The following is a 15,517-nucleotide window of genomic DNA, read 5'->3' on the forward strand; positions in this document are numbered from 1 at the left end:
GGCTGACCATAGATTCTCCATTGCTTGAGCAGAGAAGCCTTCACAATGTTGAATGGCGGTCTGCTTCCTAAAAAGTGCCCAATGAGATGGTGCTTCCATTTTGCAATTTTAGGGTTAAGGAAGCCTGAGGGGCAGATCCCCTTTTTTTTTTTTTTTTTAATGGATGGAGGAACAATGAATAGGGGATGTTCATCTTTAGGAGCCAAGATGGAAGGGCCGTTGATGAACACCCGTGGACGGGGGAGGGAAGGAGGGAGAGGGGTCAGAGGAAGGATCATGGATATGAGGTATAGGGGAAGAGGTAGGGGACTCCTGGCAGTGGAGAGGTTAGGGTGGTGGGAGTATCGGGAGGGTCTCAGAGCTCATTTGTGTTGTGCCTAATCCCTACCTGTCTCCCAAAACCTTCTCTATCAGTTGCTTCTCCTCTGCCCTCCAAAGTAGGCCACCCCTTCTTCTTTGTTCCCCCTCCATCCTAAATGATTCAAAGGTGGGCCTTTACCCCTCCGGTTTGCTTGTGTAGGAAATCAAATCAAATCAGAATTGCGTGATTGGTCACTTTTCTAATAAATGGACTTCTCTTCAACTGTTTTGGTATGAGCTATTGCCACATCAAAGGATCTGAAATCAGTGTTAGGCTGTTAGCCAATTCGAGTCAGATCTCGGTACTTAGCCCACTGATATATCGCATTACCCATTGCTGGTCTATTTCCTGTAGTTGACACCTTGAAGATAGTTTGTGGAATTCGAGGGTGTAGAAATCCACATCCTTGTCACCTTGTTGTAAATTAAACAATATATGGAACCTCACCTTCTCATAATTAAGAGGAACAAATTTCTTAGTCAAGATCTGCTTCATGACCTCCCAATTGGTAACAGGTCAAAGTCTTCTGAAAAACCTTGCATGCAGTACATCATCCCACCATGAACATGCATACCTAATAAATTTGGTGAGGATGAGTTCACACTTCTTCTCATCCGGAAGAGATTTATGAGCAAATATTCTCTCCACTTCGGTAAGCTAGTTAAGGAAATTTTCAGGCCCCTTTTCACCATTGAACTCTGGAACCTCAACTGATGCCATAATCTATGTCAGAAAATTTCTGGTAACATCCGGGGGGACAATGGGATTAAGTTGCTTCCTATGAGGTATATCTTTGATCCGTAAGGTATTGAACTGAGGAGGTAGTGTAAAGGATCCTTCTTCAGCTCTATTGTTGGACTTCTTCATAAAAACAATCATCTCTTCCATAAACTTGTCAAACTTAGGTTCAACCCTCTTAAGCCTAGCATCAGTATTCTGTTGATTCTTACGTAGTACCCGTTGACCCTCAGCTAACTCACGATACGATTTTTGTAGCTCGGCATTTGTGACATGACCTGCTATGGTTAGGAAAATTGCAAGAAATTTGCTCTGATACCAATTGATGCGGATTTGGATTCCAAAACCTGAAAACGGATCGCTTAGGGCCCACAATAATAGCAAAATATCTCAATTTAGTGGTTGAGTGGCATTCTTGTAATTTCAGTAACAATCATGTGCACTACTGATAGCCTAACAAGTGATAGGGACAACTGAGATAGGAGAATTAGAAGAGGGGGGTATTCTGTAATTGCTAAAGTAAGGGAGGAAATAATGGAACACTTTTCAGGATGGGGGGCTTTCTTGTAATTATAATTAACTGTCCTTGTAAATTTAGAGAACCAGCCTTCTTCTCCTTCACGATGGAACACCCAGTGTTAGACCCAGCCTTGCTATCAAAGGGAGATCTCAGCTGAAAGAGCACGATCAGAGCTGAAGTTGCAGGCAAAGGTACTTCACTAATTGGCCTTTGGAATCCCACTATTGGTCAACCAAAAGCTCGATTGAAAGAGGAGTATTCAGTCACTGAACTGAACCTGGCGGCAGATTTGGATTTCAGCTTTGTTGCAGGTCTTGTTCCTCACGACTGGAAAGATCTTTGGGGCTGAAAGGCTAGAGTGCAGGTTGCCTAGGATAGAGGTTCTCACACCCTAAATCTCAGGCTCATCTGAGGGGTATCAATGGAGATCGATCTCCAATTCTAGAGATGGAAGTATGGCCTAGAACAGAGCATTTCTCAGCTACGGGAAATAAACAACAAGAAATGGGGAAAAGATTAGAGAAAAGAAGAAGATAATAAGGGAAAAGAAAAGAAGACTTCAGAGAGAGGCAGGGAGGGGAAGGCATTCACGGCAGCTATGGTTTCACCCAAAATATTCTTTTAATTCATTCAAAATCAAATCTTTCAGTTGGGTACAATAACTCTATTTAAAGACTGAAAATAAACCTACTTTCCTATTTGAAACTAAAACAAATAGTGCATCTAATCTATAATAGAAATAAATTTTACTCAAATAAGAATACTGCCAAACTAAATTCTAATTCTAAAAAGGAAAGCAAATAAGGAATCAAATCAAAAGATAGTTTGAACCCATCGCCCAACTGCATCAATAGTTGGGGATTGGTTATCGGAGAATCTTTAATCTTTGATTGACGAACCAAACTTATGGGCAGGCTTGCTTTTGCCCGTATTTGCATCGAAGTCATTGTTGAGCACATGCTACCATCCTTTGTTAAGATTGTGGATGGGGAAGGATTTTCCTTTGATCGACAAGTTGAGTTTGAATGGCTTCCTCCATAATGTACGATCTGCAAGACCTTCAGCCATCATACGGCAAATTGTGCCTCAAATAAGGTCTCCACCTCCCTTGGTCCTCTTCTGGATGCCGCTGCTACAACCGATGATGTCCTTGCTAGCATTAATGAATATTCTATTGAAGCGGTTGCCATGGATGAACCTGCTACCCTTGACAAAGCTCTTGCTGATTCTCGGGGCAGAAAGAAGTCCCGCCGGCATGGTCGTCGGAATGAAGTCGCATGTCAAACTCGAAGCCCTCAGAAGATTCCTCCCTTATTGCTAGGCTTGTGTCCATCGGCCCATTGGACCACCAAACTTTATCCGATTGTTATAACAGGGTTTCCATCTTTTTTTATCTATTTGACTCTGACGATGAGTTGATGATAATGTCCCCTCGCCTTGAACAGTCCATTCTTCCCTGTAGGCCTCAGCCACTTTCCCTGTTAAAGTATGTGTCACGATAGGGGTTTGTAACATGCCCCTTCGCTGGATTTCCTCTTCATGCTTTCTTGAGGGCTTTGGCCTCACCTCTGAACACAACCACATTTTGGTCTTAGCCCCCTTCTCCTCCTTATCTGGCTTACTCCCTTCTTTCAATGGGCCCAACCATCACTTCGAGAAGTGTCCTCTCTATTTCTAATCCACGTCTCACCCCCTCTTCCATATCTTAACCAACCAGCCCATCTATAAACCCCACAACTCTCTTAACCAGTCCCACCATCATTTTAACCCTACCATCCATCCTCCAAACCTGACCATTCTAAACCCAACCATTTATAACCCGACCTCTTTAAACCCAACCAACTCTAACCCGACATTTGATAACCTTCTTCTCTCATCGGATCTCCTTCATTGTCCGACTAACCTATCTTCCTTACCCGACACCTCTGACCCCATCCTCTTGCCAAGCTCTTCCTCAACCACCTGCCTTCTTCGAGATGTAGACCCCGCCTCTTGTGTCCTTTAAGATGCTGACTCCGCCATCGCCTCCCCAGCCATCACCTCTCCCCTGGAGCCGTTTCCCTCTTTGGCTCTCCCTGCTCCATCGCTATCACCGTCCACCCTGATCCTTCGCTTGCCCCTACCTCCCTGCTCAGCAACAAAACCTTGGAAATTTCTTATAAGCTCTTTGATTTACTTAGGCCCTTCCTGAGCCCCCTGTGCTTGCTCAAGGTCTCTCGCTTAACCCTGTCTCCTCGTTCGAATGCCCTCGTGATCTTGGGCCTGCTCAGGTCCTTCCTAAGCAATCTCAATCCTTATTGGGCACCCTATCAGACTCTGCGGAAGCTGCTCCAACACTCACAGGGCCTAGGAAGAATCATATGGTGCCTCCCACTACCAACTCTGTGGTTTCTCGAAGCTCCCCTAACTCCTTGTCTACTGTTGCTGATGGCACCATCGTTCTGAAGAAGCCCAAGTCTACCTGATCCTCTCTTCTCAAGGTTGAAGGTATTACTTCAAAGGCCTTGGCAGCCAGTGCTATGCAACCCTCTCCCCTTAAGGAATACCAAAGAAGGTCGAAGCCCATATCTGCTCTAGGAACCTATAGGTCCTCTTCTCGCTCCTCGGAGCAATCCCTGCCCCTCCTATCTCCTCCCAAATGATCCCCTAGACCACATGGACTGTTTGAGGTCTTAATTGCCTTGCTAAGTATGCCTCCATCTGCTCTCCCAAGCTTCCCTATGTTGCTTTCTTGAAACTAGAGTCCTTGAGTCCAATGCTTTTATGCTCCCCGTATTGCCTCCTGGCCCTCCTCCATTACCCCCTCATGGTCCTTGGTCTCAAACTATGCTCATTGTCTGGTGCATTTGGATTTCTAAAACCCCATCATTCTCAGCGTTTCTATCATTTCCTCTTTTGCCCAAGCCATCAACCTCTTTATTTCTTCCCCTTCTAGCTCTCCCTCATGCTCCTTCTTGTTTATCTATTCTCTTAATCGAGCTCATATTAGGCTCTCCCTCTGGTCCGATCTACGCTTTATTGCCCCCTTTATTGGCTTCCTAACTTGGGGTTTGGCGGGCGATTTTAATGTGGTTAGAGCTAGCCACGAAAAGGTTGGGGGAAACCCCATTGACCATTTATTAGTTGAGTGCTTCAATAACTGTATTGATGATATAACCATGGATGACTTAAGATGGTCTGGTGTTAAGGTCACTTGTCAAAACCGCAGGAGTGGCTCAGCTCGAGTAGCCTGCAAACTGGATAGAGTCCTTGTCAGTGAGGCTTGGCTTAACTCATTTCCCTCCTCCCATGCATGCTTGTATCTTCTTGGCATCTTTGACCACTCTCCCATTTCTCTCCTCGTTCAACCCCACAGATCTTTTGGGCCCAACCCTTTGAAATTCTATGACATATGGACCCTCCATCAGGACTTCCTCCCTATCGTCCAGGAAGCGTGGGTTATCCCAGTGCAAGCTTTCTCCTCCCTCCCCATTGCCTTTGCAAAGAAGCTCAAAAATGTCAAATCAGCTCACAAGATTTGGAACTCCAACTCCTTTGCAAACCTCTCCTCTAAAGTCTCCTCTTGTCGAGACAAGATTGATCTTATCCAATTAAGGCTCCAACTTGATCTTCACAATCCCTCCTTGGTGGAATATGAGAAAGTTACCTTTGCTGAGCTATCCTTTCTCCTTGCTCAGGAAGAGAGCTTCCTCAGGCAAAAATCTAGAATCAAATGTCTTGAGCTTGGTGACTTTAACACCTCTTACTTCCACAGATCCCTCAAAGCTAGAACAAATGCTAATTCCATTTTCAATCTCATCTCCAGGAACGGATCCACCCTCCTCAACCTTGAAGACATCAAAGTTGAGTTTGCCTCCTACTTCTCCGACATTTTTCACCCTTCCTCCCATACACCCTACCCCCTTATTCCCACTGACCTCCTCAACAAATTCATTCCAGCCCACCTTCTTCCCTCTCTTCAAGCCATCCCATCTGAGGATGAAATCTTGATTGCTATCCTTTCCTACAAATCCAACAAAGCCACTGGGCTGGATGGATTTAGCATGGGATTCTTCTCTTCTTACTGGCATATCATTACATCTGACCTTTTTGCGATCAGGAGCTTCTTTCTTAATCCCATTTAGATCAAAAGACTTAACAATACCTTCTTTTGCCTTATTCCTAAGAAAGAGGGTGAAAACTCTGTCTAATTTCAGACCCATTTCTCTTTGCAACCTTCTGTACAAATGCATAGCCAATATCTTGGCTTATGGGATTCAATTGGTTATTAACTTTCTCGTCAACCTAAACCAATCGGCCTTCATTGCTGGTAGAAGCATTGCTGATAATATCATTCTTTGCCATGAGATCATCAGAGGTTTTGGTAGACAATCTCACTCCTTTGCCGCTCTTCTCAAAATCGACATCCACAAAGCTTTTGACTCAATCAGATGGGATTTGATTTTTAAAGTCTTGCTTAGATGTTCTTCCCTCCCTCTTTTGTCCACTAGATTCACTCTTGCATCTCCTCCCCCTCCTCTGTCCTGATCAATGGTTGCCCCGCCGGATACTTCCCCTCTGTGAATATCAAGCAAGGCTGCCCCCTCTCTCCCTTCCTCTTCTCTATTTCCCTCAAAGTTCTCTCCCACTCCATCCAATCCTCTAGACCTCCATCTCATTTCTCATATTCCCAAATGCAAATCCCTTATGCTCACTCACCTGGCCTTTGTGGATGACCTTATGATTTTCTCGAACGCCGATCCCACTTCAATATTTCAATCTCTTCCCTCATGTCCTATCTCCATCTCTTCCGAGTCCTCTCAAGTTTTTGCATTTTTCTCCTTAAATCTAACCTTTTCTTTCCGGAGTTCTTGCCAAGCCCATTTCCTCCAAATCATGGGCTTCTCTCTAGGCTCCCTTCTAGTTAGATACTTGGGCCTCCCCTTTCTCTCTTTCAGGTTCATTACCTAACGTTGCTCCCCAATGCTTGACCTGTTGAGGAGACGGATTTAACTTTGGAAAGGAAAACTCTTCTCCTAAGCTAGTCGTCTGCTTCTTATCAGATTTTTTTTTCCAATCCTTGTAACATTACTAGATTGGAATTTTTATGCTACTTGTTGCCATCATCAAATCTATTAAGAGCCTCCTCTGTTCCTTCCTTTGGAAGGTCATGGATTCCACCAAATTCCTCCATCCTCTTAGTTAGGGAAACATTTTCTTTCCTAAATTTAAAGGAGGGCTCGGCCTTAAGAAGAATCAATGAGTTCAACTTAGTGGGCTCATTGGAAGATCGTTTCCAAGCGAATAGTATATGGGTCTCTAGGTTTACTCTTCCCTCCTTAAGAATGATTCCCTTTGGACTTTCCCCCTCCTCTGACTCCTCTTGGATCTGGCGCAAAATCCTTTCGCCTAATCAAAATCCTTAGGAGCCATTTCCTGCATCATTGGAAATGGCTCTACGACCTCCTTTTGGTTGGACCCTGGCACCCTTCTGGTGTCCTTCTCTTCTTGATCACTCCCAAAATTATATTCCTTGGGTCTAAGTTTCTGCCAAAGTTACTCTATCATTTCTTAGGGCAATTGGTCCCCTCCTCCTTTTTCCTACCTCTAGTCCTCCCTCCGTCCCTCCCATTCTCCCTGGCCATCTTGGAAGGGAAGACAAAATCATTCTCTTCTGCCTCTGCTTGGGACTTCTTCCGCTTCAAGGGCCCTCTCATCCCTTGGAGGATCATTTGGTTCAAAGGCCACATCTCCTGCCACAGTTTCATTGCTTGGCAAGCCCTCTCCAACTACCTTCCTGCGCAGTCTTTCCTCATTTACCGACATATTCAGGCCCCCCACTCTTGCTGCCTTTGCTGGAGTGGCACTAAAGATGTCGATCATCTTTATTTCTCCTGTCCCTTCTCTTCCACTGTTTGGAAGAGGGTCCTTAGCAACTACTGGACTTCCTGAAGAAGTGTCCTCCCGTTGAATAGAGAATGGATCTAGGTAGACATAACTTTTGGTGGATCCTCCATTTGTGATACTATTGGAAAGCTTGCCTATTGTGCTATCAACCATATCTGGATGGAGCGTAATCTTCGTAGATGGACTTCAATTCTCTTTCTTTCGGTGAGATTTGGAAAGCCATCTACTTCGATGTTAACTCCAAACTTGGTTGCCTTAGACATTGCATAGTTCCCGACCATAGTTCGAAATCCCACCGAAATTTTGAAATTTCGGTTTTTTTTTTTGCCGAAACACAATTTCGGTATTTTGGCCAAAATTTCGGTATCTCACCTATCTCGGTACATTCCATGTGTTATAAATACCATATCTCGGTCGAAATTTCGGTATTTTGGTCAAAATTTTGACTCTGTCTTGCCTGTCTCAGTGGTTTCGGTTCCATTTGCATATTTTGAATGAAAAACACTCCAAGTCGCCAACAAGCCTCTAATTAGCTACATCATCTCACATTTTAACTTCCATTGGACTCCTACAAGATCTACACATTCAAAGCTTAGGAAAGGTAAAGTTTTGTCTCCAAAACTTGGTAAAATTTTCAGAACAGTTCAACGGTTGCTGCCAAACAAAGGGTGCAACTCTAAAACAATGTTATGTCCTAATATTTTTGCATTCTTATGTTCTAAGCATGTTTATTAACCTTAAAATAAGTTACCTACCAAGTTTTAGGTCAAAATATGGCCGTTTGACCACCGAAACAGTCAATTAAAACAAACAAACAAAATACACCATTTCGGCCGAAATTTCTCCGAAACGAAGCGAAATGAAAAGAAACTTCAGTTTCTGAACCCACTGAAACACTGAAACAAAACGAGATTTCGAACCTTATCACTGACATCCCAAGGAATAGGCTCACTATTGTGTCTTGGGGTCTCACTACTACTATTATCCCCCCCCTGTTGAGTATTTTCTTGTGAGATTTTGCCTTGTTCCCCTTCCCCCACCCCCCCTTTTCCCCTTGTATATTCTTTCCTCCTTGGTCATGAATTTATTTATTCATTAAAAAAAAAAAATGATTCCTTCTTATTTGCAGTACAGTTTCTCCAACATATCTTGAGGAGACACTCCGTTCTGGGTGGCTTACAAGCACACTACTAAGAAACCGTCATAAGTAAGTAAAGTGACCACTTCGTTATAAGTACGATGGTCAGTTATGTGAAATGTTTTTTTTTTTTTTTTTCTTAAACCAACTATTTCATGCCATTGTTAGTTGTTGCAATTTATCTCCTTGAAATTATGTGATTTGAGGACTTACGCACGTATTTGGTTATCTCAAGCTACTCAAGAGTAAACTAAGAAGAGAGCTCAGTCCTTGGTACTTATTTACCTACCCTTCAAAGATTCGAATTGAGACAGCCTTGTTTTTGGCCTTTCTGATTCTCTGGCTGTGAAATTTCAAGAGATTTTATGTTTCAATTTGTAGAACCAGACCTTGTGAGAACTGAGAATGTGTTTTGGGAAGGAACAACTTCTATTATTATTATGCAGAGTAGACTTCTTGGGCTCTGTAGCTTCTGGTCACAGGGAAGAGATTAGGAGAACAAGTTTCTCTGATAGGTTCTTTATGTTCTTACCCACCACACTAGCTTTGAGACATATAATAGCTATCAATTTTGTATCTGTTGGAGAACTCTAGCTAATTCTAGGGAGATGCCTATATGACTACTAGCCTTCCTATAATATCTAGTCATTCAGCCTATTCCATGTGTCTTTTACCTGTTGGTAACCCAACCAGGCAGTGACAAGCATGCTGCTCTAGTAGGCCTCTGTCACGTGAAAAAAGAGATAGGGTCCTGTTGACAAGGCTTAAGTGTCGGTATCAGGTATCATATCGAAAGAATGATTTTAAGAGATGTATAGTATCATACTGGAGAGATGCAAGATATGCTAAATATAAGTATAACAATATTCAAGAAATGTATGGAAATGCTTAGGATACATACAAAATATAATTTTGAAGTATGGAACACTATGGAACTCCCAAAAAAAATAAACACTATAAATAAGTAATATGTAAGATATATCATGTATAAAAAACCACAAAGCACAATGAGACAAGTGAATTTAATTGATTATGTATAAAGAATGCGTTTTATTTATATATTTGTCTTTTTTCTAAATGGTTGGCAAAATATTATATTATTATATAATGAATAAAGGAGCAGTCCAGTAATTCCTAGACAGAAAATACAATCAAAACTTGAAGCCCCACCTTCGGCCTTTATATCAGCTGGAATCAAGAAAAAATTCAGCTAGAGGATCCACCTTCGGCATTGCCATCAGCAAAACCTCTAACCAAGTCAGCAAACAAAGATAAATTCTGTCTAGAATGAGTAACACGAAATCTTGGATGCTCAAGGAATTCCAGATGATATCCTCTCTGACACAGGAAGGGTCGTTTGTCCAGAAGAGTGAAGTTTGCGGAGAAGCACACCTTTTAGCTAAGTAATCACCCATCAGATCCATATCTTTGAAACAGTGAGTAATTTTCCAATTAATGGAATCAAGATAATTCTGAAAATGCACCCACTTTTGCAGAAAAATACATGGAATTGATCTATTCTCCACACAAGTAATCACGGCTGAAGAGTCGCATTCTATCCGCACAGAATCCAAGCCTTTCAGGCAAATCCAAGACCAATGAGGGCTGAAAATTCAGCAAAGAAGTTAGTTTTGATTCTAAGATAATTTGAGAAGCTGCCAATAGAATTACCAAAAGAGTTCCTGAAGATACCAGCCGTGCTTGCATGGCCCAGGTTGCAGAAGAACAGCCATCTATATTGAGTTTTGTCCACCCAATCAGAGGCTCTTTCCATACAACTTCAATAATTCTCATTGGAGGAGAACTAAGGGAAAAAAAATCCAATCTGCCTTGAGAGAATACTGATCTCACCTACCTTTTCCTTCTTGTCTTCTCATATTTCTTTTGCTCCAAATAGACATTGGGACTAAACAAAAAGCTGCCAACCATATATATTTTAGAGGAAATATCACTCCCCTCCCCTGAACCATGGAGAAATATCAAGTTCCCCCTACACTTATTCAAAAATATCATTCCCCTTCCCCTAATCTGAAAGATTCTGTTTATCGTCCCTCTCCGTGAGAAATGGCTATTAAAGTCATGAAACTAGTTTTCCTAATACCCAAACTACCCCCACACATGTTGAATACCAAATATATCCTTAATGAAGCAAAAATCGAGGAAAGGAGTTGTTCAGCTCACTCTCAACTCATCTTCTTCTTCAAGGTTGAAACCTAGGCTCCATTGCTCTCTGCGCAGAGATAGATTGGAACCCTAGACTTGTGCTCTGCCTGCTTGAATCCAGCTGAAGCCCTCTCAAAGCTGCCTGCTTGCATCGCCATTTCTCTCTGAGCCTCTCCTTCTACCGAAGCCCTCTCCTCTCCGGTCGGCTGTAAGTGTTGGTTCGACTTTGTCGCCCTCTCTTCCTCTCTTGTTTATTTTGTTTATCTCACGGATCCCCTCATATTGCTGGATCTAAGATACATAAGGAGGATGTGGCGATGAAGTACATTAAGCATGTCTGTGTTCTTCTTGCTCTGGTTCTAATCTATAGTACAAACCCCATATATCTAGTGATTCTCCACTACTCCTTTAGCATGGATGTGAATTTTTGCAAAAAGAATGAGATATGTCTGCATTTATAATTCATCCCTATGGTTCCCCATTAAAGTCCCTCTGTTTCTATCTTTTGTCCAACCCAACAGATTTCGAGGGATTAAGCCCAATACAAGAAAAGCATGCAAGCATAACAAAGGATTTTTCTGGAAACATACGACTCCCTCAATTCATAAGGATGCTAGTCCGCCCCTAAAATATCAAAATGGTAGTACCAAACTGAACTACCTCAAGCAAGAATAGATGCTATGCATTTTTCTGTGTTACTGCCAGCCTTGCAGTTCAGTCTCTCTTTCTCTCTCATCCGGCATGTATTGGAGTTGGGGCTGGGCTTGCTAGAATCTCCCAAGGGTCCTCTTTTGATCCCCCCATGGTCTCGGCTGCTGAAGATGTAAGTTGTTGGAGCACAACTCTTTCTTCCATAGACTGCCAAGTACCGCCAGTTTGGTTTTTTGAGCTCAGTTTGTCTGAAATGGTTTTTATTGTGTTGATTGGTTGCTTTTGGTTGATGAGTTACATTATGTGAGACTTTTTTGTTAATTTGGGATGAAGCTACATCGTGAAAGATGTGTTTGGTTTGCTTTTCTTCAAGTTTCTATGGTTTGCTTGCTTGCTGAATCCCCGAAGCATCGTCTCTGCCATTGCCTCCTCTTGGTCCTTCATTTCAAATTACTTTCTATTTTTGTAGTTTCTAATTAATTGTTGCTCCTTTGTTTAGTTTCTATTATTGTTAAGTAGCTATAGTTAAATTTTATTCTGTACTTAGTTGTTATTTTCATATGTAATCTTAGATTTAAAAAAAAAAAAAAAAAAAAAAAAAAAAAAAAAGCAACCCAGTGCGCAAGGTTCCTGCTACTGCAGGTTCTGGGAGGGGCAAATGTATGCAGCCTTACCCCCTGCTTCGTGGAAGAGGCTGTTTCCAAGTTTTGAACTTGTGACCAACATTTTGCAATAGTGCAACTTAACGGTTGCGCCATATGTAATCTTAGATTATGAAGTTTTAATTCAGTTAGGATTGCAATCTGTAGTGAAATTTCTCCTCATGCAAGATGGGTTTGAAGCTATTAATAAAAGAATTAAGGCTGGACTGCAGGCTATGATTTGAGTAAAAAAGAGAGAAAGCTATGCTTTTTCTGAGTGAGTCAGTGGCTCTGTGAGAGAGTTATGGAGAGACTTTGGGTGAGAGGCCCTTCCCTATCCCTTCTTCCTCTTTGATCTCTTTTGTTCCTATTTATTTGTTCTGCAATTAAGCACCTGTGAAGCAATTGACACCCTGCTGTGCTGCTGGACTTGCTGTTGGATCTTAGAAGGCAATACTGAGTTGTGACTTCAATTTCTGAGCATAGTTTTGATGGCATCTAGGAGACCCAAGGCATTGGGGGGGGGTCTAAATGCAAGGCGACACCCCAAGGAAATCAAGGTGTCCAAGGTTTCTGGATGCCTAGTTGCCTAGGTGACGCCTTGGCAACTATGGTTCTGAGTTTGAGAAGCAAGAAGACATCCTGCGGTATCTGTGTTTGGAGTTCTCCTACTGTTATCTTCAACCCAAAGAGCTGAAGTTTCTCTCATCAGATGCAGCCCAACCATTAATTCTGTAATGTTCACCCAAAGTCCCTCCTTCAACAGAAATTCTGGCTTGATCTGATGGCTGATTTGACAGTTTCTGTGAGTTGCTATTTTGTAGTGTTTACTTTCTAATTTTGAACCGGTGTTTTATCTCAGCATCCAACCACTGGTTTGGGATGAGGTTTTGAAGAGTTTTCCTACTCCAAAAGAATCACCATTGGTTGAAATATAAGCCCCATCAGAGCGGCTTTAATTGCTAATTTTGTTACTGCTCAGTTTCTGGTTGTTTGACCTGTACATGCCCAGAAATAATCCATGGTGTGGGTTTAATTGCCTTCAGTTGGGTCTCTTTTTACTGTACTTGCGTAAGTTGTCAGTAGTCATTCCTGGTTATGAGCTTTAACTTGTGGGCATTAAGATTGTAAATAATAAGAAAGAGGAAGAGAAAGAGAAGAGAACAAGAGATGGCTGTAATTCGGGAGTCATAACCGTGAGGTTGGGACTGCGCACTTCATTCAAAATATATATTAACTATTACAAAGTCATACCTTGAATTGGAAACTAGAATAAAACCAAAAAAGGAAACTCAATGACTTACTAACTCTAGCATACTAGGACCAAAACACCCTAGGGTGGGAATCGTGACTCACTAAACAGCAGCCAAAATTCCCTCTCCCTTTGTTATTATCGAATTCTATCACTCCCTCTCAAGCTGGAGCGTAGATGTCAATCATTCCCAGCTTGTTACAAATGTAATCAACTCTACCACTCCCCATAGACTTAGTGTAAACATCTGCAAGTTACCCTGTGCAAACATGACTTGTAGAAATAACTCCTTGCTGCAGCTTCTCTGGAATAAAGTGACAATCTACCTCAATATGTTTGTTCTCTCATGGAACATTGAATTTGATGAAATATTTATGACAACTTGATAATCACACCGCAACTGTTCCACCCACAAATGACATGTGCCATGGCACGATACCTAGACTCTGCACTAGATCGACCCACAATAGCCTTTTTTTACTCTTCCATGACACAAGGTTTCAACCAACTAAAGTACAATACCCAGTGGTTGATCGCCTATCAATAGGTGATCTAGACCAATCGGCATCATAAAAACCTTCAACACTTCCTTGTTCATGATTAGAGTATAACAGACCACAACCTGGAGCCTTCTTGAAATACCTTAGAATACGAATAACAACCTCCCAATGTGATGCATATGGAGACGAAAGAAACTCACTAACAACACTAACAGGGAAGGCAATGTTAGGTCGAGTCATAGGCAAATAATTCAGATTTCCCACCAACCTTCGATACTTCTCAGGATCTTTTAACACATCACCTCCTTCAGCTGTAAGTTTCACATTTGGATCCATTGGAGTATTCAGAGGTTTTATTCCTAACATACCGGTCTCTGTAAGCAAATCCATAACATACTTTCTCTGAGAAAGAAAAATTCCCTTCCTTGATTGAGAAACTTCAATACCCAAAAAGTACTTTAACCTTCTTAGATCCTTAGTTTGAAATTGTTTTTGTAAATGCACTATCAAACTTTGGATTCATTCAACATCATCTCTAGTAATAAAATATCATCAACATACACAACCAGAAATATCCTTCCTACACCAGATTTCCAATAGAACTTCGAATGATCACTGTCGCACCATAACAGCCCAAATTCAATAACCATATTAGTAAACCTACCAAACCATGCCCGAGGAGACTGCTTCAAACCGTATGAGGACTTTTTAAGCTTGCACATCATACTAGACTCCCACTAAGCAACAAACCTTGGAGGTTGCTCCATATAGACCTCATGCAAATCACCGTGAAGAAAAACATTCTTCACATCAAGCTGATACAACGGCCGATAAGATGAAGCCAAAAGAGATTCTTATATACGATTCTCAGAGGGGGAGTCTCATTGCTTGGGTTACCCATCTCAATAAAGTATGATTGGTTCGAAGAGGAAATTTCATTCTCGCTGCGATTAGTATCTTCCCTAGAAGGGAAAGAACTAGTGAAATCTCCAAAAGACAAACAAATGCCAACTTGGCAATAGGAGAAAAGGTATCCAATTAGTCGACACCATAAACCTGTGCATATCCCTTTGCAACTAACTGGGCCATTAACCGAACAAGAGAACCATCTGGTTAACCTTAACCACATAAATCCAACGACAACCAATAGCTGACTTGCCCTTAGGCAACGATACAAGATCCCAAGTTTGATTTTCCTCCAAAGCAAGAAATTCTTCTTCTATAGCTGTCCTCCAGCCAAGTTGAGATAATGCCTCTACAATAAACTTAAGAACGGGATGACAAAAAATAGTTGAAAGACAAAAATGAAAAGACGAAGAAAAACAAGAATAAGACAGTTAAAAATAGAATGTTGGGTACAACTCTTAACACCCTTATGCTGTGCAACAGGAAGATCTAGATCAGAAAAAGGAATACCTAGAGTAAGATATGTAGACAGAGGCAATGAGGCAAGTACCATAAAGGTAAAGGGTCCTGATGCTTCCCAAGGACGACAAGTATAAACCTGCTAAACAATTGGTGGTGGAGGTGATGGTGGCAACTCTGCTTCCATGGAAACTTGTGGAATAGAATGACGAACAACATAAAGTGGAAGATCATCACACAACTCAAAAAATACAAATGACTCATCTTGGTAGGACGTGGACTCAAAGAAGAAGACATCAGCA

The 15,517-nt window shown here is 41.9% G+C and overlaps 1 protein-coding gene across 5 annotated transcripts in view; it reads left to right on the forward strand.

The window, feature by feature from the left end:
- Positions 1-13,365, forward strand: part of LOC122069435 (glycogen synthase-like) — a 51,608-nt gene extending 38,243 nt beyond the window's left edge. For 3 of the 5 annotated variants that reach the window (XM_042633448.1, XM_042633447.1, XM_042633449.1), the window contains 2 exons: positions 8,635-8,712; positions 11,328-13,365. In XM_042633448.1, coding sequence (XP_042489382.1) covers positions 8,635-8,712; positions 11,328-11,481 — 232 coding nt within the window. In that variant the 3' untranslated portion in view covers positions 11,482-13,365. The remainder of the gene's footprint in view (positions 1-8,634; positions 8,713-11,327) is intronic. The other 2 variants (XR_006137453.1, XM_042633446.1) reach the window with 2 other exon arrangements.
- Positions 13,366-15,517: the final 2,152 nt, after the last annotated feature.

This window comes from Macadamia integrifolia, unplaced genomic scaffold, assembly GCF_013358625.1.
Source record: "Macadamia integrifolia cultivar HAES 741 unplaced genomic scaffold, SCU_Mint_v3 scaffold614, whole genome shotgun sequence".
Classification (NCBI taxonomy): domain Eukaryota; kingdom Viridiplantae; phylum Streptophyta; class Magnoliopsida; order Proteales; family Proteaceae; genus Macadamia; species Macadamia integrifolia.